The sequence below is a fragment of the Oncorhynchus nerka genome, linkage group LG23 (assembly GCF_034236695.1).
Source record: "Oncorhynchus nerka isolate Pitt River linkage group LG23, Oner_Uvic_2.0, whole genome shotgun sequence".
NCBI classification, from domain to species: domain Eukaryota; kingdom Metazoa; phylum Chordata; class Actinopteri; order Salmoniformes; family Salmonidae; genus Oncorhynchus; species Oncorhynchus nerka.
Window position 1 is genome coordinate 7,875,643 of NC_088418.1, and position 26,591 is coordinate 7,902,233.

Here is a 26,591-nt window from a genome sequence, read left to right on the forward strand (position 1 = left end):
TCTCACACAGACACAGTCAGTACTCTCAGAGTCTGTTTAAATGTGGACGTCTTCCTCTCAGACGAACCTGCGCAGTGACTTTCTACCAGGCCACCATGCTTCCCCGTACCGTTTCCTTCCTCCTGCTCACCATCTTCCTCTCCTCTGGGATGTCTGCTTCTCTGGTCAGCAGGACAACCCGCGCAGAGGACGGCCCTCCTGCTGTTCCAACCACGTTCAGGGTTGCCACCTCTGCTGCTGTAGGTGTTCCGTCGGAGGTTGATAACGTGCAGGCAGGTGGCCCGGTTGTTGATGATACTCCTTCAGCTGAGGCTGTGGCAGAAGCCCTAGTGACAAATGAGCCTGTTACAGATGCTGCTGTAGCTGATGAGGTTGTAGCCGAAGAGCCGGTTGAGGACACCCCAGTTGCTGATGCTCTGGTAGCAGATGCCCCTGTAGACGCCTTTATCATAACAGAAGAAGAAAAAGAGGCCCTGATAACAGAAGCAATTAAAGAGTTGTCTGCCCGGGTGGAGAAGGAAGACCTCGCTGAAGAGACAGAGATTCAAGACGCCATCTTGAAAGAGTTGGCTGACCGGGAGACCCTTGGGAAGGCAGTGGAGGAGCCCATTGAAGAGGCAGCAGAGGCAGATGCTCCAGGGGAGGATCCAGCCAGCTCTGAGATACTTGTCTTCGAAGCCCAGGAAGAGGACTCTGGATGGGGGTTGGCTTCCGTCAGAGAGAGCCTCCAGGCAGCCAACGGATACTTTGACTCTCTTGTGGAACTGATGGGGGGACGCAATGGAGTGTGTCAATACAAGTGCAAATACGGTAAGGATGAGACGGGGGTTGTGTGTAATTGAAATTTAAAGGTAATTTCAGATTGAGCCGACATATGCAGCATTTACCAGCGTTGACCGTGTGAATGCAGTCTCCGCAAATGCGATAACATTGCCTTTAAACGTCAATTGTGCTACAATGCTGAACTTCCACGATGAATTCAAGCCCTGAATGTAACTAAAACCACGATACTGAATGTAACTAAAACCAAGATGCTGAATGTAACTAAAACCACGATGCTGAATGTAACTAAAACCAAGATGCCGAATGTAACTAAAACCAAGATGCTGAATGTAACTAAAACCAAGATGCTGAATGTAACTAAAACCAAGATGCTGAATGTAACTAAAACCAAGATGCCGAATGTAACTAAAACCAAGATGCTGAATGTAACTAAAAACCAAGATGCTGAATGTAACTAAAAACCAAGATGCTGAATGTAACTAAAACCAAGATGCTGAATGTAACTAAAACCTAGATACTGAATATAACTAAAAACCAAGATGCTGAATGTAACTAAAACCAAGATGCTGAATGTAACTAAAACCAAGATGCTGAATGTAACTAAAAACCAAGATGCTGAATGTAACTAAAAACCAAGATGCTGAATGTAACTAAAACCAAGATGCTGAATGTAACTAAAACCTAGATACTGAATATAACTAAAACCTAGATGCTGACTGCTATCCTTGATCTAGTATAGAGTCAAACTTGATTTCCTAAATAACAGATCACATTGTACCCATTCAGGCGATTACAAATAAAGACCACCGGTTAGGCTTCTCACTGTCTCTTTCTCCCCTCTGTGTTCATCTGTTTATCATACTTATGGTCAATAGTAATTGATTGAACTGTTTGGCTGTTTACTAACATGAGGCCCATTCGTCAATAGATTCTCATGTTATCCATCTGTGGTATTGATGAGAGAGGTATAGCCGAGGTCAGTGTTAAACATGTTTACATTACATTAATAATAGATCACTTCAGTGAGTATCAGTGATATAGATTGACCAGATGACTGAGGTATAGTACCCATCAGACCATAGTTAGTACAGCATGACCTACAGGTTCAATTCCAATATCCACACTAGCCTAATACATTTCTCCATACCCTAAAGTTAAGGCTATTATGGATATCAGTAGAGTAGTACCATATACTAGTATGGACACTGGAATGGGGATAACTAATAGAACTGTAAAATAGATATTTTGCTGAAGTACTTTTAAAAGGTCCCATCAATACATTTCACCATAGAGTGCTGAACGTTACATTTGTGATTACTGATAACAACTTCTCTTAATGAATATTTGGATAATATGCACAAGGGTTGGATTAAAAGTTGTTTATATTTCCTTATCAGGTAAAACACCTGTGCATCGCTATGGTTACGTGACCCCAGAGCCCAACGGTTGCAGCGCCAACCTCCTAGGATTCCAGGTACCTGACGGTGTATGTTTCCTGTCACTAACTACAGGCTGTTTGTTATACAGTACTAATACGTACACTGTAGCCTGCTGTCTATTCATACAATACATATTAGACTTTTAGGGCTGTATATAGAACCCTCTGTGGAAAGGGTTCTACATGGAACCCAAAAGGGTTCTACCTGGAGTCAAAAGGGTTCTACCTGGAGTCAAAATGGTTCTACCTGGAGTCAAAATGGGTCTACCTGGAGTCAAAAGGGTTCTACCTGGAGTCATAAGGGTTCTCCTATGGTGACAGCTGAAGCTTTTTAAATATGTAGAGTATAAATCCCTATATAGTGTATAAATCCCTATATAGTGTATAAATCCCTATATAGTGTATAAATCCCTATATAGTGTATAAATCCCCATGTAGAGTATAAATCCCTATATAGTATATAAATTCCTATATAGTGTATAAATCCCTATATAGTGTATACATACTTATATATACTATATATCTGAGATCCCCAAAGATTGGAAAGCTGCCGCGGTCATCCCCTCTTCAAAGGGGGAGACACTCTAGACCCAAACAGTTATAGACCTGTATCCATCCTGCCCTGCCTTTCTAAAATCTTTGAAAGTTACAAACAGATCACCGTCCATTTCGAATCCCACCGTACCTTCTCCATGATGCAATCTAGTTTCCGAGCTGGTCACGGGTGCACCTCAGCCACGCTCAAGGTCCTAAACGATATCATAACCACCATCGATAAGAGACAATACTGTGCAGCTGTATTCATCGACCTGGCCAAGACTTTCTACTCTGTCAATCACAACATTCTTATCGTCAGACTCAATAGCCTTGGTTTCTCAAATGACTGCCTCGCCTGGTTCACCAACTACATCTCAGAGTTCAGTGTATCAACCTGGAGGGCCTGTTGTCCGGACATCTGGCAGTATGTATTGGGGTACCACAGGGTTCAATCCTCGGGCCGACTCTCTTCTCTGAATACATCAATGATGTCGCTCATGCTGCTTGTGATTTTCTGATCCACCTCTACACCATTCTGTATACTTCTGGCCCTTCTTTGGACACTGTGCTAACAAACTTCCAAACGAGCTTCAATGCCATACAACTCTCCTTATGTGGCCTCCAACTGCTTTTAAATGCTAGTAAATCTAAATGCATGCTCTTCAACTGATCGCTGCCCGTACCCTCCCGTCCGACTAGCATCACTACCCGGGACGGTTCTGACCTAGAATATGTGGACAACTACAAACACCTAGGTGTCTGGTTAGACTGTAAACTCTCCTTCCAGACTCACATTAAGCATCTCCAATCCAAAATGAAATCTAGAATTGGCTTCCTATTTCGTAAACAAAGCCTCCTTCACTCATGCTGCCAAACACCCTCGTAAAACTGACCATCCTACCGATCCTCGACTTCGGCGATGTCATTTACAAAATAGCCTCCAACACTCTACTCAGAAAATTGGATGCAGTCAATCACAGTGCCATCCGTTTTGTCACCAAAGCCCCATATACTACCCACCACTGCGACCTACGCGCTCTCGTTGGCTGGCCCTCACTACATATCCGTCGCCAAACCCACTGGCTCCAGGTCATCTATAAGTCTATGCTAGGTAAAGCCCCACCTTATCTCAGCTAACTGGTCACCATAGCAACACCCACCCATAGCACGCGCTCCAGCAGGTATATTTCACTGGTCATCCCCAAAGCCAACACTTCCTTTGGCCGCCTTTCCTTCCAGTTCTCTGCTGCCAATGACTGGAACGAACTGCAAAAATCACTGAAGCTGGAGTCTTATATCTACCTCTTTAACTTTAAGCATCAGCTGTCAGAGCAGCTCACCGATCACTGTACCTGTACATAGCCAATCTGTAAATAGCACATCCAACTACCTCATCCCCATATTATTACTTATCCCCTTGCTCTTTTGCACCCCAGTATCTCTACTTGCACATCATCATCTGCACATCTATCACTCTGGTGTTAATGCTAAATTGTCATTATTCCGCCTCTATAGCCTATTTATTGCCTTACCTCCCTTCTACATTTGCACACACTGTACATAGATGTTTATATTTTTCTTTTCTACTGTGTTTTTGACTGTATGTTTGATTATATATTACTCTGTTTTTGTCGCACTGCTTTGCTTTATCTTGGCCAGGTCGCAGTTGTAAATGAGAATGTGTTCTCAACTGGCCTACCTGGTTAAATAAAGGTGTTCTCAACTAGCCTACCTGGTTAAATAAAGGTGTTCTCAACTGGCCTACCTGGTTAAATAAAGGTGTTCTCAACTAGCCTACCTGGTTAAATAAAGGTGTTCTCAACTAGCCTACCTGGTTAAATAAAGGTGTTCTCAACTAGCCTACCTGGTTAAATAAAGGTGTTCTCAACTGGCCTACCTGGTTAAATAAAGGTGTTCTCAACTGGCCTACCTGGTTAAATAAAGGTGTTCTCAACTAGCCTACCTGGTTAAATAAAGGTGTTCTCAACTAGCCTACCTGGTTAAATAAAGGTGTTCTCAACTAGCCTACCTGGTTAAATAAAGGTGTTCTCAACTGGCCTACCTGGTTAAATAAAGGTGTTCTCAACTAGCCTACCTGGTTAAATAAAGGTGTTCTCAACTAGCCTACCTGGTTAAATAAAGGTGTTCTCAACTGGCCTACCTGGTTAAATAAAGGTGTTCTCAACTGGCCTACCTGGTTAAATAAAGGTGTTCTCAACTGGCCTACCTGGTTAAATAAAGGTGTTCTCAACTGGCCTACCTGGTTAAATAAAGGTGTTCTCAACTGGCCTACCTGGTTAAATAAAGGTGTTCTCAACTAGCCTACCTGGTTAAATAAAGGTGTTCTCAACTGGCCTACCTGGTTAAATAAAGGTGTTCTCAACTAGCCTACCTGGTTAAATAAAGGTGTTCTCAACTAGCCTACCTGGTTAAATAAAGGTGTTCTCAACTAGCCTACCTGGTTAAATAAAGGTGTTCTCAACTGGCCTACCTGGTTAAATAAAGGTGTTCTCAACTGGCCTACCTGGTTAAATAAAGGTGTTCTCAACTGGCCTACCTGGTTAAATAAAGGTGTTCTCATCTGGCCTACCTGGTTAAATACAGGTGTTCTCAACTGGCCTACCTGGTTAAATAAAGGTGTTCTCAACTGGCCTACCTGGTTAAATAAAGGTGTTCTCAACTAGCCTACCTGGTTAAATAAAGGTGTTCTCAACTAGCCTACCTGGTTAAATAAAGGTGTTCTCAACTAGCCTACCTGGTTAAATAAAGGTGTTCTCAACTGGCCTACCTGGTTAAATAAAGGTGTTCTCAACTGGCCTACCTGGTTAAATAAAGGTGTTCTCAACTGGCCTACCTGGTTAAATAAAGGTGTTCTCAACTGGCCTACCTGGTTAAATAAAGGTGTTCTCAACTAGCCTACCTGGTTAAATAAAGGTGTTCTCAACTGGCCTACCTGGTTAAATAAAGGTGTTCTCAACTAGCCTACCTGGTTAAATAAAGGTGTTCTCAACTAGCCTACCTGGTTAAATAAAGGTGTTCTCAACTAGCCTACCTGGTTAAATAAAGGTGTTCTCAACTGGCCTACCTGGTTAAATAAAGGTGTTCTCAACTGGCCTACCTGGTTAAATAAAGGTGTTCTCAACTGGCCTACCTGGTTAAATAAAGGTGTTCTCAACTGGCCTACCTGGTTAAATACAGGTGTTCTCAACTGGCCTACCTGGTTAAATAAAGGTGTTCTCAACTGGCCTACCTGGTTAAATAAAGGTGTTCTCAACTGGCCTACCTGGTTAAATAAAGGTGTTCTCAACTGGCCTACCTGGTTAAATAAAGGTGTTCTCAACTGGCCTACCTGGTTAAATAAAGGTGTTCTCAACTGGCCTACCTGGTTAAATAAAGGTGTTCTCAACTGGCCTACCTGGTTAAATAAAGGTGTTCTCAACTGGCCTACCTGGTTAAATAAAGGTGTTCTCAACTGGCCTACCTGGTTAAATAAAGGTGTTCTCAACTAGCCTACCTGGTTAAATAAAGGTGAAATATAAATTAAATAAATAAAAAATATAGTGTATAAATCCCTGTGTAGAGTATACATCCCTATATAGTGTATGAATCCCTATATAGTGTATAAATCCCTGTGTAGAGTATACATCCCTATATAGTGTATGAATCCCTATATAGTGTATGAATCCCTATATAGTGTATAAATCCCTATATAGTGTGTAAATCCCTGTGTAGAGTATACATCCCTATATAGTGTATGAATCCCTATATAGTGTATAAATCCCTATATAGCGTGTAAATCCCTATATAGTGTGTAAATCCCTATGTAGAGTATACATCCCTATATAGTGTATAAATCCCTATATAGTGTGTAAATCCCTATATAGTGTATACATCCCTATATAGTGTATAAATCCCTATATAGTGTGTAAATCCCTATATAGTGTATAAATCCCTATATAGTGTGTAAATCCCTATGTAGAGTATACATCCCTATATAGTGTATAAATCCCTATATAGTGTGTAAATCCCTATATAGTGTATAAATCCCTATATAGTGTATAAATCCCTATATAGTGTGTAAATCCCTATATAGCGTGTAAATCCCTATATAGCGTGTAAATCCCTATATAGTGTATAAATCCCTATATAGTATGTAAATCCCTAACCTACTCTGTCTGACAGAGACTGGACTCTGTTTATCATGCAGCCTCCTCTGTCTTACAGAGACTGGACTCTGTTTATCATGCAGCCTCCTCTGTTTATCATGCAGCCTCCTCTGTCTGACAGAGACTGGACTCTGTTTATCATGCAGCCTCCTCTGTCTGACAGAGACTGGACTCTGTTTATCATACAGCCTCCTCTGTTTATCATGCAGCCTCCTCCGTCTGACAGAGACTGGACTCTGTTTATCATACAGCCGCCTCTGTTTATCATGCAGCCTCCTCTGTCTAACAGAGACTGGATTCTGTTTATCATGCAGCCTCCTCTGTCTTACATAGACTGGACTCTGTTTATCATGCAGCCTCCTCTGTTTATCATGCAGCCTCCTCTGTCTGACAGAGACTGGACTCTGTTTATCATGCAGCCTCCTCTGTCTGACAGAGACTGGACTCTGTTTATCATGCAGCCTCCTCTGTCTGACAGAGACTGGACTCTGTTTATCATGCAGCCTCCTCTGTCTGACAGAGACTGGACTCTGTTTATCATGCAGCCTCCTCTGTCTTACAGAGACTGGACTCTGTTTATCATGCATCCTCCTCTGTCTGACAGAGACTGGACTCTGTTTATCATGCAGCCTCCTCTGTCTGACAGAGACTGGACTCTGTTTATCATGCAGCCTCCTCTGTCTGACAGAGACTGGACTCTGTTTATCATGCAGCCTCCTCTGTCTTACAGAGACTGGACTCTGTTTATCATGCAGCCTCCTCTGTTTATCATGCAGCCTCCTCTGTCTGACAGAGACTGGACTCTGTTTATCATGCAGCCTCCTCTGTCTGACAGAGACTGGACTCTGTTTATCATGCAGCCTCCTCTGTCTGACAGAGACTGGACTCTGTTTATCATACAGCCTCCTCTGTTTATCATGCAGCCTCCTCTGTCTGACAGAGACTGGACTCTGTTTATCATACAGCCTCCTCTGTTTATCATGCAGCCTCCTCTGTCTGACAGAGACTGGACTCTGTTTATCATGCAGCCTCCTCTGTCTGACAGAGACTGGACTCTGTTTATCATGCAGCCTCCTCTGTCTGACAGAGACTGGACTCTGTTTATCATGCAGCCTCCTCTGTCTGACAGAGACTGGACTCTGTTTATCATGCAGCCTCCTCTGTCTTACAGAGACTGGACTCTGTTTATCATGCATCCTCCTCTGTCTGACAGAGACTGGACTCTGTTTATCATGCAGCCTCCTCTGTCTGACAGAGACTGGACTCTGTTTATCATGCAGCCTCCTCTGTCTGACAGAGACTGGACTCTGTTTATCATGCAGCCTCCTCTGTCTTACAGAGACTGGACTCTGTTTATCATGCAGCCTCCTCTGTTTATCATGCAGCCTCCTCTGTCTGACAGAGACTGGACTCTGTTTATCATGCAGCCTCCTCTGTCTGACAGAGACTGGACTCTGTTTATCATGCAGCCTCCTCTGTCTGACAGAGACTGGACTCTGTTTATCATACAGCCTCCTCTGTTTATCATGCAGCCTCCTCTGTCTGACAGAGACTGGACTCTGTTTATCATACAGCCTCCTCTGTTTATCATGTAGCCTCCTCTGTCTTACAGAGACTGGACTCTGTTTATCATGCAGCCTCCTCTGTCTGACAGAGACTAGACTCTGTTTATCATGCAGCCTCCTCTGTCTTACAGAGACTGGACTCTGTTTATCATGCAGCCTCCTCTGTTTATCATACAGCCTCCTCTGTTTATCATACAGCCTCCTCTGTCTGACAGAGACTGGACTCTGTTTATCATGCAGCCTCCTCTGTCTGACAGAGACTGGACTCTGTTTATCATGCAGCCTCCTCTGTCTGACAGAGACTGGACTCTGTTTATCATGCAGCCTCCTCTGTCTTACAGAGACTGGACTCTGTTTATAATGCAGCCTCCTCTGTTTATCATGCAGCCTCCTCTGTCTGACAGAGACTGGACTCTGTTTATCATGCAGCCTCCTCTGTCTAACAGAGACTGGACTCTGTTTATCATGCAGCCTCCTCTGTCTGACAGAGACTGGACTCTGTTTATCATGCAGCCTCCTCTGTTTATCATGCAGCCTCCTCTGTCTGACAGAGACTGGACTCTGTTTATCATGCAGCCTCCTCTGTCTGACAGAGACTGGACTCTGTTTATCATGCAGCCTCCTCTGTCTGACAGAGACTGGACTCTGTTTATCATGCAGCCTCCTCTGTTTATCATGCAGCCTCCTCCGTCTGACAGAGACTGGACTCTGTTTATCATGCAGCCTCCTCTGTCTGACAGAGACTGGACTCTGTTTATCATGCAGCCTCCTCTGTCTTACCGAGACTGGACTCTGTTTATCATGCAGCCTCCTCTGTCTGACAGAGACTGGACTCTGTTTATCATGCAGCCTCCTCTGTTTATCATGCAGCCTCCTCCGTCTGACAGAGACTGGACTCTGTTTATCATGCAGCCTCCTCTGTCTGACAGAGACTGGACTCTGTTTATCATGCAGCCTCCTCTGTCTTACAGAGACCGGACTCTGTTTATCATGCAGCCTCCTCTGTTTATCATGCAGCCTCCTCTGTCTAACAGAGACTGGACTCTGTTTATCATGCAGCCTCCACCGTCTGACAGAGACTGGACTCTGTTTATCATACAGCCTCCTCTGTTTATCATGCAGCCTCCTCTGTCTGACAGAGACTGGACTCTGTTTATCATGCAGCCTCCTCCGTCTGACAGAGACTGGACTCTGTTTATCATGCAGCCTCCACCGTCTGACAGAGACTGGACTCTGTTTATCATACAGCCTCCTCTGTTTATCATGCAGCCTCCTCTGTCTGACAGAGACTGGACTCTGTTTATCATGCAGCCTCCTCCGTCTGACAGAGACTGGACTCTGTTTATCATGCAGCCTCCTCTGTCTGACAGAGACTGGACTCTGTTTATCATGCAGCCTCCTCTGTCTGACAGAGACTGGACTCTGTTTATCATGCAGCCTCCTCTGTCTTACAGAGACTGGACTCTGTTTATCATGCAGCCTCCTCTGTCTGACAGAGACTGGACTCTGTTTATCATGCAGCCTCCTCTGTCTGACAGAGACTGGACTCTGTTTATCATACAGCCTCCTCTGTTGATCATGCAGCCTCCTCTGTCTGACAGAGACTGGACTCTGTTTATCATGCAGCCTCCTCTGTCTAACAGAGACTGGACTCTGTTTATCATGCAGCCTCATCTGTTTATCATGCAGCCTCCTCTGTCTAACAGAGACTGGACTCTGTTTATCATACAGCCTCCTCTGTCTGACAGAGACTGGACTCCGTTTATCATACAGCCTCCTCTGTCTGACAGAGACTGAACTCTGTTTATCATGCATCCTCCTCCGTCTGACAGAGACTGGACTCTGTTTATCATGCAGCCTCCTCTGTCTGACAGAGACTGGACTCTGTTTATCATACAGCCTCCTCTGTCTGATAGAGACTGGACTCTGTTTATCATGCAGCCTCCTCTGTCTGACAGAGACTGGACTCTGTTTATCATACAGCCTCCTCCGTCTGACAGAGACTGGACTCCGTTTATCATGCATCCTCCTCTGTCTGACAGAGACTGGACTCTGTTTATCATACAGCCTCCTCTGTTTTACAGAGACTGGACTCTGTTTATCATACAGCCTCCTCCGTCTGACAGAGACTGGACTCCGTTTATCATGCAGCCTCCTCTGTCTGACAGAGACTGGACTCCGTTTATCATGCAGCCTCCTCCGTCTGACAGAGACTGGACTCCGTTTATCATACAGCCTCCTCTGTTTTACAGAGACTGGACTCTGTTTATCATGCAGCCTCCTCCGTCTGACAGAGACTGGACTCTGTTTATCATGCAGCCTCCTCTGTCTGACAGAGACTGGACTCTGTTTATCATGCAGCCTCCTCTGTCTGACAGAGACTGGACTCTGTTTATCATGCAGCCTCCTCTGTCTTACAGAGACTGGACTCTGTTTATCATGCAGCCTCCTCTGTCTGACAGAGACTGGACTCTGTTTATCATGCAGCCTCCTCTGTCTGACAGAGACTGGACTCTGTTTATCATACAGCCTCCTCTGTTGATCATGCAGCCTCCTATGTCTGACAGAGACTGGACTCTGTTTATCATGCAGCCTCCTCTGTCTAACAGAGACTGGACTCTGTTTATCATGCAGCCTCCTCTGTTTATCATGCAGCCTCCTCTGTCTAACAGAGACTGGACTCTGTTTATCATGCAGCCTCCTCTGTTTATCATGCAGCCTCCTCTGTCTAACAGAGACTGGACTCTGTTTATCATACAGCCTCCTCTGTCTGACAGAGACTGGACTCCGTTTATCATACAGCCTCCTCTGTCTGACAGAGACTGAACTCTGTTTATCATGCATCCTCCTCCGTCTGACAGAGACTGGACTCTGTTTATCATGCAGCCTCCTCTGTCTGACAGAGACTGGACTCTGTTTATCATACAGCATCCTCTGTCTGATAGAGACTGGACTCTGTTTATCATGCAGCCTCCTCTGTCTGACAGAGACTGGACTCTGTTTATCATGCAGCCTCCTCCGTCTGACAGAGACTGGACTCCGTTTATCATGCATCCTCCTCTGTCTGACAGAGACTGGACTCTGTTTATCATACAGCCTCCTCTGTTTTACAGAGACTGGACTCTGTTTATCATACAGCCTCCTCCGTCTGACAGAGACTGGACTCCGTTTATCATGCAGCCTCCTCTGTCTGACAGAGACTGGACTCCGTTTATCATGCAGCCTCCTCCGTCTGACAGAGACTGGACTCCGTTTATCATACAGCCTCCTCTGTTTTACAGAGACTGGACTCTGTTTATCATGCAGCCTCCTCCGTCTGACAGAGACTGGACTCTGTTTATCATGCAGCCTCCTCTGTCTGACAGAGACTGGACTCTGTTTATCATGCAGCCTCCTCTGTCTGACAGAGACTGGACTCTGTTTATCATGCAGCCTCCTCTGTCTTACAGAGACTGGACTCTGTTTATCATGCAGCCTCCTCTGTCTGACAGAGACTGGACTCTGTTTATCATGCAGCCTCCTCTGTCTGACAGAGACTGGACTCTGTTTATCATACAGCCTCCTCTGTTGATCATGCAGCCTCCTATGTCTGACAGAGACTGGACTCTGTTTATCATGCAGCCTCCTCTGTCTAACAGAGACTGGACTCTGTTTATCATGCAGCCTCCTCTGTTTATCATGCAGCCTCCTCTGTCTAACAGAGACTGGACTCTGTTTATCATGCAGCCTCCTCTGTTTATCATGCAGCCTCCTCTGTCTAACAGAGACTGGACTCTGTTTATCATACAGCCTCCTCTGTCTGACAGAGACTGGACTCCGTTTATCATACAGCCTCCTCTGTCTGACAGAGACTGAACTCTGTTTATCATGCATCCTCCTCCGTCTGACAGAGACTGGACTCTGTTTATCATGCAGCCTCCTCTGTCTGACAGAGACTGGACTCTGTTTATCATACAGCCTCCTCTGTCTGATAGAGACTGGACTCTGTTTATCATGCAGCCTCCTCTGTCTGACAGAGACTGGACTCTGTTTATCATACAGCCTCCTCCGTCTGACAGAGACTGGACTCCGTTTATCATGCATCCTCCTCTGTCTGACAGAGACTGGACTCTGTTTATCATGCAGCCTCCTCTGTCTGACAGAGACTGGACTCCGTTTATCATGCAGCCTCCTCCGTCTGACAGAGACTGGACTCCGTTTATCATACAGCCTCCTCTGTTTTACAGAGACTGGACTCTGTTTATCATGCAGCCTCCTCCGTCTGACAGAGACTGGACTCTGTTTATCATGCAGCCTCCTCTGTCTGACAGAGACTGGACTCTGTTTATCATGCAGCCTCCTCTGTCTGACAGAGACTGGACTCTGTTTATCATGCAGCCTCCTCTGTCTTACAGAGACTGGACTCTGTTTATCATGCAGCCTCCTCTGTCTGACAGAGACTGGACTCTGTTTATCATGCAGCCTCCTCTGTCTGACAGAGACTGGACTCTGTTTATCATGCAGCCTCCTCTGTTTATCATGCAGCCTCCTCTGTCTAACAGAGACTGGACTCTGTTTATCATACAGCCTCCTCTGTCTGACAGAGACTGGACTCCGTTTATCATGCAGCCTCCTCTGTCTGACAGAGACTGGACTCTGTTTATCATACAGCCTCCTCTGTTTTACAGAGACTGGACTCTGTTTATCATGCAGCCTCCTCTGTTTTACAGAGACTGGACTCTGTTTATCATGCAGCCTCCTCTGTCTGACAGAGACTCCGTTTATCATGCAGCCTCCTCTGTCCTACAGAGACTGGACTCTGTTTATCATGCAGCCTCCTCTGTCTGACAGAGACTGGACTCTGTTTATCATGCAGCGTCCTCTGTCTTACAGAGACTGGACTCTGTTTATCATACAGCCTCCTCTGTTTATCATGCAGCCTCCTCTGTCTGACAGAGACTGGACTCTGTTTATCATGCAGCCTCCTCTGTCTGACAGAGACTGGACTCTGTTTATCATACAGCCTCCTCTGTCTGACAGAGACTGGACTCTGTTTATCATGCAGCCTCCTCTGTTTATCATGCAGCCTCCTCTGTCTAACAGAGACTGGACTCTGTTTATCATACAGCCTCCTCTGTCTGACAGAGACTGGACTCCGTTTATCATACAGCCTCCTCTGTCTGACAGAGACTGAACTCTGTTTATCATGCATCCTCCTCCGTCTGACAGAGACTGGACTCTGTTTATCATGCAGCCTCCTCCGTCTGACAGAGACTGGACTCTGTTTATCATGCAGCCTCCTCCGTCTGACAGAGACTGGACTCTGTTTATCATACAGCCTCCTCTGTCTGACAGAGACTGGACTCTGTTTATCATGCAGCCTCCTCTGTCTTACAGAGACTGGACTCTGTTTATCATGCAGCCTCCTCTGTCTGACAGAGACTGGACTCTGTTTATCATGCAGCCTCCTCTGTCTTACAGAGACTGGACTCTGTTTATCATGCAGCCTCCTCTGTCTGACAGAGACTGGACTATGTTTATCATGCAGCCTCCTCTGTCTTACAGAGACTGGACTCTGTTTACCATGCAGCCTCCTCTGTTTATCATGCAGCCTCCTCTGTCTAACAGAGACTGGACTCTGTTTATCATGCAGCCTCCACCGTCTGACAGAGACTGGACTCTGTTTATCATACAGCCTCCTCTGTTTATCATGCAGCCTCCTCTGTCTGACAGAGACTTGTCTCTGTTTATCATGCAGCCTCCTCCGTCTGACAGAGACTGGACTCTGTTTATCATGCAGCCTCCACCGTCTGACAGAGACTGGACTCTGTTTATCATACAGCCTCCTCTGTTTATCATGCAGCCTCCTCTGTCTGACAGAGACTGGACTCTGTTTATCATGCAGCCTGACAGAGACTGGACTCTGATCAGCCTCCTCTGTCTGACAGAGACTGGACTCTGTTTATCATGCTTTCTGACAGCAGACTGGACTCTTGTTTATCATGCAGCCTCCTCTGTCTTAGACTGGACTCTGTTTATCATGCAGCCTCCTCTGTCTGACAGAGTCTGGACTCTGTTTATCATACAGCCTCCTCTGTTTATCATGCAGCCTCCTCTGTCTAACAGAGACTGGACTCTGTTTATCATGCAGCCTCCTCTGTCTGACAGAGACTCCGTTTATCATGCAGCCTCCTCTGTCCTACAGAGACTGGACTCTGTTTATCATGCAGCCTCCTCTGTCTGACAGAGACTGGACTCTGTTTATCATGCAGCCTCCTCTGTCTTACAGAGACTGGACTCTGTTTATCATGCAGCCTCCTCTGTCTGACAGAGACTGGACTCCGTTTATCATGCAGCCTCCTCCGTCTGACAGAGACTGGACTCCGTTTATCATACAGCCTCCTCTGTTTTACAGAGACTGGACTCTGTTTATCATGCAGCCTCCTCCGTCTGACAGAGACTGGACTCTGTTTATCATGCAGCCTCCTCTGTCTGACAGAGACTGGACTCTGTTTATCATGCAGCCTCCTCTGTCTGACAGAGACTGGACTCTGTTTATCATGCAGCCTCCTCTGTCTTACAGAGACTGGACTCTGTTTATCATGCAGCCTCCTCTGTCTGACAGAGACTGGACTCTGTTTATCATGCAGCCTCCTCTGTCTGACAGAGACTGGACTCTGTTTATCATGCAGCCTCCTCTGTTTATCATGCAGCCTCCTCTGTCTAACAGAGACTGGACTCTGTTTATCATACAGCCTCCTCTGTCTGACAGAGACTGGACTCCGTTTATCATGCAGCCTCCTCTGTCTGACAGAGACTGGACTCTGTTTATCATACAGCCTCCTCTGTTTTACAGAGACTGGACTCTGTTTATCATGCAGCCTCCTCTGTTTTACAGAGACTGGACTCTGTTTATCATGCAGCCTCCTCTGTCTGACAGAGACTCCGTTTATCATGCAGCCTCCTCTGTCCTACAGAGACTGGACTCTGTTTATCATGCAGCCTCCTCTGTCTGACAGAGACTGGACTCTGTTTATCATGCAGCGTCCTCTGTCTTACAGAGACTGGACTCTGTTTATCATACAGCCTCCTCTGTTTATCATGCAGCCTCCTCTGTCTGACAGAGACTGGACTCTGTTTATCATGCAGCCTCCTCTGTCTGACAGAGACTGGACTCTGTTTATCATACAGCCTCCTCTGTCTGACAGAGACTGGACTCTGTTTATCATGCAGCCTCCTCTGTTTATCATGCAGCCTCCTCTGTCTAACAGAGACTGGACTCTGTTTATCATACAGCCTCCTCTGTCTGACAGAGACTGGACTCCGTTTATCATACAGCCTCCTCTGTCTGACAGAGACTGAACTCTGTTTATCATGCATCCTCCTCCGTCTGACAGAGACTGGACTCTGTTTATCATGCAGCCTCCTCCGTCTGACAGAGACTGGACTCTGTTTATCATGCAGCCTCCTCCGTCTGACAGAGACTGGACTCTGTTTATCATACAGCCTCCTCTGTCTGACAGAGACTGGACTCTGTTTATCATGCAGCCTCCTCTGTCTTACAGAGACTGGACTCTGTTTATCATGCAGCCTCCTCTGTCTGACAGAGACTGGACTCTGTTTATCATGCAGCCTCCTCTGTCTTACAGAGACTGGACTCTGTTTATCATGCAGCCTCCTCTGTCTGACAGAGACTGGACTATGTTTATCATGCAGCCTCCTCTGTCTTACAGAGACTGGACTCTGTTTACCATGCAGCCTCCTCTGTTTATCATGCAGCCTCCTCTGTCTAACAGAGACTGGACTCTGTTTATCATGCAGCCTCCACCGTCTGACAGAGACTGGACTCTGTTTATCATACAGCCTCCTCTGTTTATCATGCAGCCTCCTCTGTCTGACAGAGACTGGACTCTGTTTATCATGCAGCCTCCTCCGTCTGACAGAGACTGGACTCTGTTTATCATGCAGCCTCCACCGTCTGACAGAGACTGGACTCTGTTTATCATACAGCCTCCTCTGTTTATCATGCAGCCTCCTCTGTCTGACAGAGACTGGACTCTGTTTATCATGCAGCCTCCTCTGTCTGACAGAGACTGGACTCTGTTTATCATGCAGCCTCCTCTGTCTGACAGAGACTGGACTCTGTTTATCATGCAGCCTCCTCTGTCTTACAGAGACTGGACTCTGTTTATCATGCAGCCTCCTCTTTCTGACAGAGACTGGACTCTGTTTATCATGCAGCCTCCTCTGTCTGACAGAGTCTGGACTCTGTTTATCATACAGCCTCCTCTGTTTATCATGCAGCCTCCTCTGTCTAACAGAGACTGGACTCTGTTTATCATGCAGCCTCCTCTGTCTGACAGAGACTCCGTTTATCATGCAGCCTCCTCTGTCCTACAGAGACTGGACTCTGTTTATCATGCAGCCTCCTCTGTCTGACAGAGACTGGACTCTGTTTATCATGCAGCCTCCTCTGTCTTACAGAGACTGGACTCTGTTTATCATGCAGCCTCCTCTGTCTGACAGAGACTGGACTCTGTTTATCATGCAGCCTCCTCTGTCTGACAGAGACTGGACTCTGTTTATCATACAGCCTCCTCTGTTTATCATGCAGCCTCCTCTGTCTGACAGAGACTGGACTCTGTTTATCATGCAGCCTCTTCTGTCTAACAGAGACTGGACTCTGTTTATCATACAGCCTCCTCTGTCTGACAGAGACTGGACTCTGTTTATCATGCAGCCTCCTCTGTTTATCATGCAGCCTCCTCTGTCTAACAGAGACTGGACTCTGTTTATCATGCAGCCTCCTCTGTCTGACAGAGACTCCGTTTATCATGCAGCCTCCTCTGTCCTACAGAGACTGGACTCTGTTTATCATGCAGCCTCCTCTGTCTTACAGAGACTGGATTCTGTTTATCATGCAGCCTCCTCTGTCTGACAGAGACTGGACTCTGTTTATCATGCAGCCTCCTCTGTCTGACAGAGACTGGACTCTGTTTATCATACAGCCTCCTCTGTTTATCATGCAGCCTCCTCTGTCTGACAGAGACTGGACTCTGTTTATCATGCAGCCTCCTCTGTCTAACAGAGACTGGACTCTGTTTATCATACAGCCTCCTCTGTCTGACAGAGACTGGACTCTGTTTATCATGCAGCCTCCTCTGTTTATCATGCAGCCTCCTCTGTCTAACAGAGACTGGACTCTGTTTATCATACAGCCTCCTCCGTCTGACAGAGACTGGACTCCGTTTATCATGCATCCTCCTCTGTCTGACAGAGACTGGACTCTGTTTATCATACAGCCTCCTCTGTTTTACAGAGACTGGACTCTGTTTATCATACAGCCTCCTCCGTCTGACAGAGACTGGACTCCGTTTATCATGCAGCCTCCTCTGTCTGACAGAGACTGGACTCCGTTTATCATGCAGCCTCCTCCGTCTGACAGAGACTGGACTCCGTTTATCATACAGCCTCCTCTGTCTGACAGAGACTGGACTCTGTTTATCATGCAGCCTCCTCTGTTTATCATGCAGCCTCCTCTGTCTAACAGAGACTGGACTCTGTTTATCATACAGCCTCCTCCGTCTGACAGAGACTGGACTCCGTTTATCATGCATCCTCCTCTGTCTGACAGAGACTGGACTCTGTTTATCATGCAGCCTCCTCTGTTTATCATGCAGCCTCCTCTGTCTAACAGAGACTGGACTCTGTTTATCATGCAGCCTCCTCTGTCTTACAGAGACTGGACTCTGTTTATCATGCAGCCTCCTCTGTCTGACAGAGACTGGACTCTGTTTATCATGCAGCCTCCTCTGTCTGACAGAGACTGGACTCTGTTTATCATACAGCCTCCTCTGTTTATCATGCAGCCTCCTCTGTCTGACAGAGACTGGACTCTGTTTATCATGCAGCCTCTTCTGTCTAACAGAGACTGGACTCTGTTTATCATACAGCCTCCTCTGTCTGACAGAGACTGGACTCTGTTTATCATGCAGCCTCCTCTGTTTATCATGCAGCCTCCTCTGTCTAACAGAGACTGGACTCTGTTTATCATGCAGCCTCCTCTGTCTGACAGAGACTCCGTTTATCATGCAGCCTCCTCTGTCCTACAGAGACTGGACTCTGTTTATCATGCAGCCTCCTCTGTCTTACAGAGACTGGATTCTGTTTATCATGCAGCCTCCTCTGTCTGACAGAGACTGGACTCTGTTTATCATGCAGCCTCCTCTGTCTGACAGAGACTGGACTCTGTTTATCATACAGCCTCCTCTGTTTATCATGCAGCCTCCTCTGTCTGACAGAGACTGGACTCTGTTTATCATGCAGCCTCCTCTGTCTAACAGAGACTGGACTCTGTTTATCATACAGCCTCCTCTGTCTGACAGAGACTGGACTCTGTTTATCATGCAGCCTCCTCTGTTTATCATGCAGCCTCCTCTGTCTAACAGAGACTGGACTCTGTTTATCATACAGCCTCCTCCGTCTGACAGAGACTGGACTCCGTTTATCATGCATCCTCCTCTGTCTGACAGAGACTGGACTCTGTTTATCATACAGCCTCCTCTGTTTTACAGAGACTGGACTCTGTTTATCATACAGCCTCCTCCGTCTGACAGAGACTGGACTCCGTTTATCATGCAGCCTCCTCTGTCTGACAGAGACTGGACTCCGTTTATCATGCAGCCTCCTCCGTCTGACAGAGACTGGACTCCGTTTATCATACAGCCTCCTCTGTCTGACAGAGACTGGACTCTGTTTATCATGCAGCCTCCTCTGTTTATCATGCAGCCTCCTCTGTCTAACAGAGACTGGACTCTGTTTATCATACAGCCTCGTCCGTCTGACAGAGACTGGACTCCGTTTATCATGCATCCTCCTCTGTCTGACAGAGACTGGACTCTGTTTATCATACAGCCTCCTCTGTTTTACAGAGACTGGACTCTGTTTATCATACAGCCTCCTCCGTCTGACAGAGACTGGACTCCGTTTATCATGCAGCCTCCTCTGTCTGACAGAGACTGGACTCCGTTTATCATGCAGCCTCCTCCGTCTGACAGAGACTGGACTCCGTTTATCATACAGCCTCCTCTGTTTTACAGAGACTGGACTCCGTTTATCATACAGCCTCCTCTGTTTTACAGAGACTGGACTCTGTTTATCATACAGCCTCCTCTGTCTGACAGAGACTGGACTCTGTTTATCATGCAGCCTCCTCTGTTTATCATGCAGCCTCCTCTGTCTAACAGAGACTGGACTCTGTTTATCATACAGCCTCCTCTGTCTGACAGAGACTGGACTCCGTTTATCATGCAGCCTCCTCTGTCTGACAGAGACTGGACTCTGTTTATCTACAGCCTCCTCTGTTTTACAGAGACTGGACTCTGTTTATCATGCAGCCTCCTCTGTCTGACAGAGACTGGACTCTGTTTATCATGCAGCCTCCTCTGTCTTACAGAGACTGGACTCTGTTTATCATGCAGCCTCCTCTGTTTATCATGCAGCCTCCTCTGTCTAACAGAGACTGGACTCCGTTTATCATGCATCCTCCTCTGTCTGACAGAGACTGGACTCTGTTTATCATACAGCCTCCTCTGTTTTACAGAGACTGGACTCTGTTTATCATACAGCCTCCTCCGTCTGACAGAGACTGGACTCCGTTTATCATGCAGCCTCCTCTGTCTGACAGAGACTGGACTCCGTTTATCATGCAGCCTCCTCCGTCTGACAGAGACTGGACTCCGTTTATCATACAGCCTCCTCTGTCTGACAGAGACTGGACTCTGTTTATCATGCAGCCTCCTCTGTTTATCATGCAGCCTCCTCTGTCTAACAGAGACTGGACTCTGTTTATCATACAGCCTCGTCCGTCTGACAGAGACTGGACTCCGTTTATCATGCATCCTCCTCTGTCTGACAGAGACTGGACTCTGTTTATCATACAGCCTCCTCTGTTTTACAGAGACTGGACTCTGTTTATCATACAGCCTCCTCCGTCTGACAGAGACTGGACTCCGTTTATCATGCAGCCTCCTCTGTCTGACAGAGACTGGACTCCGTTTATCATGCAGCCTCCTCCGTCTGACAGAGACTGGACTCTGTTTATCATACAGCCTCCTCTGTCTGACAGAGACTGGACTCTGTTTATCATACAGCCTCCTCTGTCTGACAGAGACTGGACTCTGTTTATCATACAGCCTCCTCTGTCTGACAGAGACTGGACTCTGTTTATCATGCAGCCTCCTCTGTTTATCATGCAGCCTCCTCTGTCTAACAGAGACTGGACTCTGTTTATCATACAGCCTCCTCTGTCTGACAGAGACTGGACTCTGTTTATCATGTAGCCTCCTCTGTCTGACAGAGACTGGACTCTGTTTATCATGCATCCTCCTCTGTTTATCATGCAGCCTCCTCTGTCTAACAGAGACTGGACTCTGTTTATCATGCAGCCTCCTCTGTTTATCATGCAGCCTCCTCTGTCTAACAGAGACTGGACTCTGTTTATCATGTAGCCTCCTCTGTCTGACAGAGACTGGACTCTGTTTATCATGCATCCTTGCGCTTTATTACATATGCCAAGTCACTCACCCACCATTGCACATTGTACCAAGTGGTAGGTTGGACATCAATTTATACATGTAGAAAGATACATTTGTATGTGTTCATCTACAAAGCCCTTTTGAGTGAACTCCCTCTTTAACTCTGTAGTCTGGTCTCCTTCACCACCAGCAGTTACCATACCCGGTCTGCTAGGTGGTTGCTACTTAAAGTCCCCAGGACATTCACAGTATTAGGCAAGACTGCCTTCTCTTGTGTACCAGAGGCGTGGAATAGTCAATAATCCATGCTTCATCTAGATATGTTAGTGCCCCTGAATGAATTAAAAATATTGACGTGAGACTCTGTTACAGACTAGTGGAAATGCTTTTTTTTAGGCTGGATCATGTTGTTGTATTGTTGTATTGTATTGTTGTATGTTTTAGTTCTGTAATGTACTGATTGTTGCTGCCTTCTTGGGCAGGTCTCACTTGAAAAATAGACTCTTTTCCTGGTTAAATAAAGTATAGAAAAGTATAAATCCCTATATATAGAATGTATAAATCCCTATATATAGAATGTATAAATCCCTATATATAGAATGTATAAATCCCTATATATAGAATGTATAAATCCCTATATAGAATGTATAAATCCCTATATAGAATGTATAAATCCCTATATATAGAATGTATAAATCCCTATATAGAATGTATAAATCCCTATATATAGAATGTATAAATCCCTATATAGAATGTATAAATCCCTATATATAGAATGTATAAATCCCTATATATAGAATGTATAAATCCCTATATATAGAATGTATAAATCCCTATATATAGAATGTATAAATTCCTATATAGAATGTATAAATCCCTATATATAGAATGTATAAATCCCTATATAGAATATTTACATCCTATGTATTATCCCAACACAGTTTGACATTGGCATCCCAGCCATGACTCAGTGCTGTAACCAGCTGGACAGTTGTTACGACACCTGTGGCTCCAACAAGTACCGCTGCGACTCCAAGTACCGCTGGTGTCTCCATGCTATCTGCTCTGACCTGAAGAAAAGCTTGGGGTTCGTGTCAAAGGTCAAAGGTGAGTTACTGTAGCCACGGGAGTATATACTCTCCTCCGCTCACTGATGTAAGCACTCACTCACTCTCTTGAGCCAGCATGTTGGAAAAATCTGCCGTTCTGCCCTTGAGCAAGGCAGTTGACCCCCAACAACAATTGCTACCCAGCAGCCGATGACGTGGACGTCGATTAAGGCAGCCCCCCCCATCCCCGCACACACCTCTCTGATTCAGACACATTTCAGTTGAATTCATTCAGTTGTACAACTGACTAGGTTTCCCCCTTCCCCTTCTTCTCCCTCATTCAGCCAGTCAGTCAGTCAGCCAGTCAATCAGTCAATCAGTCAGCCAGTCAGCCACTCAGCCACTCAGCCAGTCAGCCAGTCAGTCAGTCAGCCAGCCAGTCAGCCAGTCAGTCAGCCAGTCAGTCAGCCAGCCAGTCAGCCAGTCAGTCAGCCACTCAGTAGGGTTATTCCCCATGTAATATGTTACAGTACAAGTAACTGATAAAAACAAATATTTAAATTGTAATCCGTTGTTCCCAGCAAAACTATTGTAATCAGATTACAGATGCTTCTCAAAAAACAAATGATTACTTCTAGGATTACTTTAAATTCAGAAAGGATGTCGGCGAAAAATCCATTATCACACCTTTCTGTTTTCTTAATGAGATCCAATTCAGCATTTTTTAAAAAAGGTTTCAAGTTGAAGTTTGTTTCCCCCTAAGTGCAGCCAGGTCACACATGACACAAGTCAGTATTAAACGTCCGTCCATGTCTGAGGACGTTGGGAGATGAGGTGGAAACCGGCCACTAGAGGCAATAGTGAGCGCTGTTACCTTCCAGTAGGTTTGGGTAAGCATCTGCCTCTGGTGGCAAAGGTTGCATGTCCGAATCCAGCAACAGAAGGTTGTTTTTGAGATTTATATCTCAAACCTTAACCCCTAACCACTAGCCTAGCTAACATTAGCCACTTAGCTAACGTTAGCAATAGCCACTTAGCTAACGTTAGCAATAGCCACTTAGCTAACGTTAGCAATAGCCACTTAGCTAACGTTAGCAATAGCCACTTAGCTAATGTTAGCCACAACAAATTGGAATTCGTAACATTTCATACGTTTAGCAAATATGTAACATAATGTAAGAATTGCAATTCGTAACATTTCATTACGAAATGTATGATGGACAGCCACAAATTAATACATAACATATCATACTAATTGGAGTGTTTCGGAGTTATATTTACTATGTTACGTCTACCCCTGAGTCCAGGTTGTTTCAACTCGAAGCAATGAGCCCAATCAGTCCATGATAACAAAACCATGAACACAGTACGCTAATAAATCCTTATATTTGGGGTTATGCTCAGGTAAAACAGTTTGGCTAATCTATATTTCCAAGTGTTATTCTTGAAGATCAAGGGGTATAACATATGAGAGTTGAAAGCAAAAAAACGATTAGGCAACAACAAATTCAATCCCCTCTAGACAACTTCCTGAACAAAGCACGTCAGAAATCAGCTCAATGTAATGGATGAATCCATAGACTCTAACCACTTCTGGGAAAATTGGAAAAACAAACAAACAAGCTAAACAAACAACAACATGAATAGTTCTCTATCCAAAATGGAGATGTATGGATAAACCACTTCTCCAATCTTTTTGGTTCTATAACAAAGAACAAACAGCAAAAACCTGAACATGATCAAATACAAATCTCTCTCTCTCTCATCATAGCCCCTCTCGCTCACTCTCTATTCAATTTAAGGGCTTTATTGGCATGGGAAAACGTATGTTAACATTGCCAAAGCAAGCGAAGTAGATAATATACAAAAGTTAAATCAACAATCAAAATGAACAGTAAACATTACACTCACAGAAGTTCCAAAAGAATAAAGACATTACAAATGTCATATTATGTCCTAAACAGTGTGCAAATAGTTATTAAAGTACAAAAGGGAAAATAATCTCTCTCAACCCTAACCTTCTGTATCTCTCCCCCCCTTCCAGCCTGTGAGACCGTAGCAGATGCTCTGTACAACACAGTGTGGACGCTGGGCTGCAGATCCTTCATGAACAGCCAGAGGGAAGCATGTTACTGTGAGGGAGAGGAGAAGGACGAGCTATAGAGGACCAGGCTGGGACACAACACAACACTACTCAAAACGAGAGAAAGCTGGGAGGAGAGGGACGAGCTGTAGAGGACCAGGCAGGGACACAACACAACACTACTCAAAACGAGAGAAAGCTGGGAGGAGAGGGACGAGCTGTAGAGGACCAGGCTGGGACACAACACAACACTACTCAACACGAGTAGAAAGCTGGGAGGAGAGGGACGAGCTGTAGAGGACCAGGCTGGGACACAACACAACACTACTCAACACAAGAGAAAGCTGGGAGGAGAGGGACGAGCTGTAGAGGACCAGGCTGGGACACAACACAACACTACTCAACACAAGAGAAAGCTGGGAGGAGAGGACCCAGGCTGGGACACAACACAACACTACTCAACACGAGAGAAAGCTGGGAGGAGAGGGACGAGCTGTAGAGGACCAGGCTGGGACACAACACAACACTACTCAACACGAGAGAAAGCTGGGAGGAGAGGGATGAGCTGTAGAGGACCAGGCTGGGACACAACACAACACTACTCAACACGAGAGAAAGCTGGGAGGAGAGAGACGAGCTATAGAGGACCAGGCTGGGACACAACACAACACTACTCAACACGAGAGAAAGCTGGGAGGAGAGGGACGAGCTATAGAGGACCAGGCTGGGACACAACACAACACTACTCAACACAAGAGAAAGCTGGGAGGAGAGGGATGAGCTGTAGAGGACCAGGCTGGGACACAACACAACACTACTCAACACGAGAGAAAGCTGGGAGGAGAGGGATGAGCTGTAGAGGACCAGGCTGGGACACAACACAACACTACTCAACACGAGAGAAAGCTGGGAGGAGAGAGACGAGCTATAGAGGACCAGGCTGGGACACAACACAACACTACTCAACACGAGAGAAAGCTGGGAGGAGAGAGACGAGCTATAGAGGACATGCAGGACAATATCCTCTTGCGAGAATCATCAATGGGAAAGGGTGCTTGGAACTCAACATGGATTCATACAGTGGGACTTCACACCGCACAAATTAGAATATTACTTTATTATTATCTTAGAAATTATAACCATTTTTCTATTACCACATGAAAACACGACAGAGGCTTTACACTTAATGAGGAAAGCCTTTAACAATGAGTTAATAGTGGTTATTATGTAGAATAAAAAATACTAACCGTATGTAGCGTCGTGTCACACTGTCTTTATCTAACTTCTACCTATTTTTCTATTTTCTGAAACTTGACAGCGGATATTTATATTTCAAATATATTTTCAGGAAAAGACTATGACTCCCATTAAGATATTATTGTGTTATTATTTTATTAACATACCTCAAACCAACAAAATAAATCCCGATAGAGAGAAGACCTTTCAGTCAGCATCATATCCCACATTAGAATACAAAATGTCCCAAACGGCAACCTATTCCCTACAAAGTGCACTACTTTTGACCACGGCCCATGAGGCTCTGGTCGAAAGTAGTGCACTATGTAGGGAATAGGGTGTCATTTGGGACGTATTCCCAAAATAACCTAGTCTAACACAACACAAACACCAGTTAGTTGGACCTGTGCTGTTACTGACAGGCTACTTCCACAGCACAGAAATAAGTGTGTTATGTTGCGCTGCATGTTATTATGGGTGTTGAGGTCCATTGACTGATGGGGATATCAGGCTTTTTGTTGTTGTTACTTTTCGATGAATAAATGAATAACTAATTATACAATGTTGATGTGATAAGTTCACTTAAGGTACTGTAGGTACAGTAGTGGTATACAGTAATGGTATACTGTAGTGGTATACTGTAGTGGTATACTGTAGTGGTATACAGTAGTGGTATACAGTAGTGGTATACAGTAGTGGTATACTGTAGTGGTATAGAGTAGGGGTACACAGTAGTGGTATACTGTAGTGGTATACTGTAGTGGTATACAGTAGTGGTATACTGTAGTGGTATACTGTAGTGGTATAGAGTAGTGGTATACTGTAGTGGTATACTGTAGTGGTATACTGTAGTGGTGGTATACAGTAGTGGTATACTGTAGTGGTATACTGTAGTGGTATACAGTAGTGGTATAGAGTGGTGGTATACTGTAATGGTATACAGTAGTGGTATAGAGTGGTGGTATACTGTAGTGGTATACTGTAGTGGTATAGAGTAGTGGTATACTGTAGTGGTATACAGTAGTGGTATACTGTAGTGGTATACTGTAGTGGTATACTGTAGTGGTATACAGTAGTGGTATACTGTAGTGGTATACAGTAGTGGTATACTGTAGTGGTATAGAGTGGTGGTATACAGTAGTGGTATACTGTAGTGGTATACAGTAGTGGTATACTGTAGTGGTATACTGTAGTGGTATACAGTAGTGGTATACTGTAG

At 45.4% G+C, this 26,591-nt stretch overlaps 1 protein-coding gene across 1 annotated transcript; it reads left to right on the plus strand.

Moving 5' to 3' along the window:
* Window positions 1-24,559, plus strand: pla2g12b (phospholipase A2, group XIIB). Its single transcript, XM_065007819.1, has 4 exons — window positions 1-810; window positions 2,181-2,257; window positions 21,946-22,111; window positions 24,098-24,559. Exons 1-4 carry the CDS (start codon window positions 96-98, stop codon window positions 24,214-24,216), a joined length of 1,077 nt encoding a protein of 358 aa, XP_064863891.1. The 5' UTR covers window positions 1-95; the 3' UTR covers window positions 24,217-24,559.
* Window positions 24,560-26,591: the final 2,032 nt, after the last annotated feature.

What these genes read in the sequence shown, in the direction of transcription:
- pla2g12b (XM_065007819.1), top strand. Translation starts at nt 96, where the DNA reads ATGCTTCCCCGTACCGTTTCCTTCCTCCTGCTCACCATCTTCCTCTCC. An exon ending in CCAACCTCCTAGGATTCCAG is followed by an intron (nt 2,258 to 21,945) that starts GTACCTGACGGT and finishes ATCCCAACACAG; the next exon opens with TTTGACATTGGCATCCCAGC. An exon ending in GTTCGTGTCAAAGGTCAAAG is followed by an intron (nt 22,112 to 24,097) that starts GTGAGTTACTGT and finishes CCCCCCTTCCAG; the next exon opens with CCTGTGAGACCGTAGCAGAT.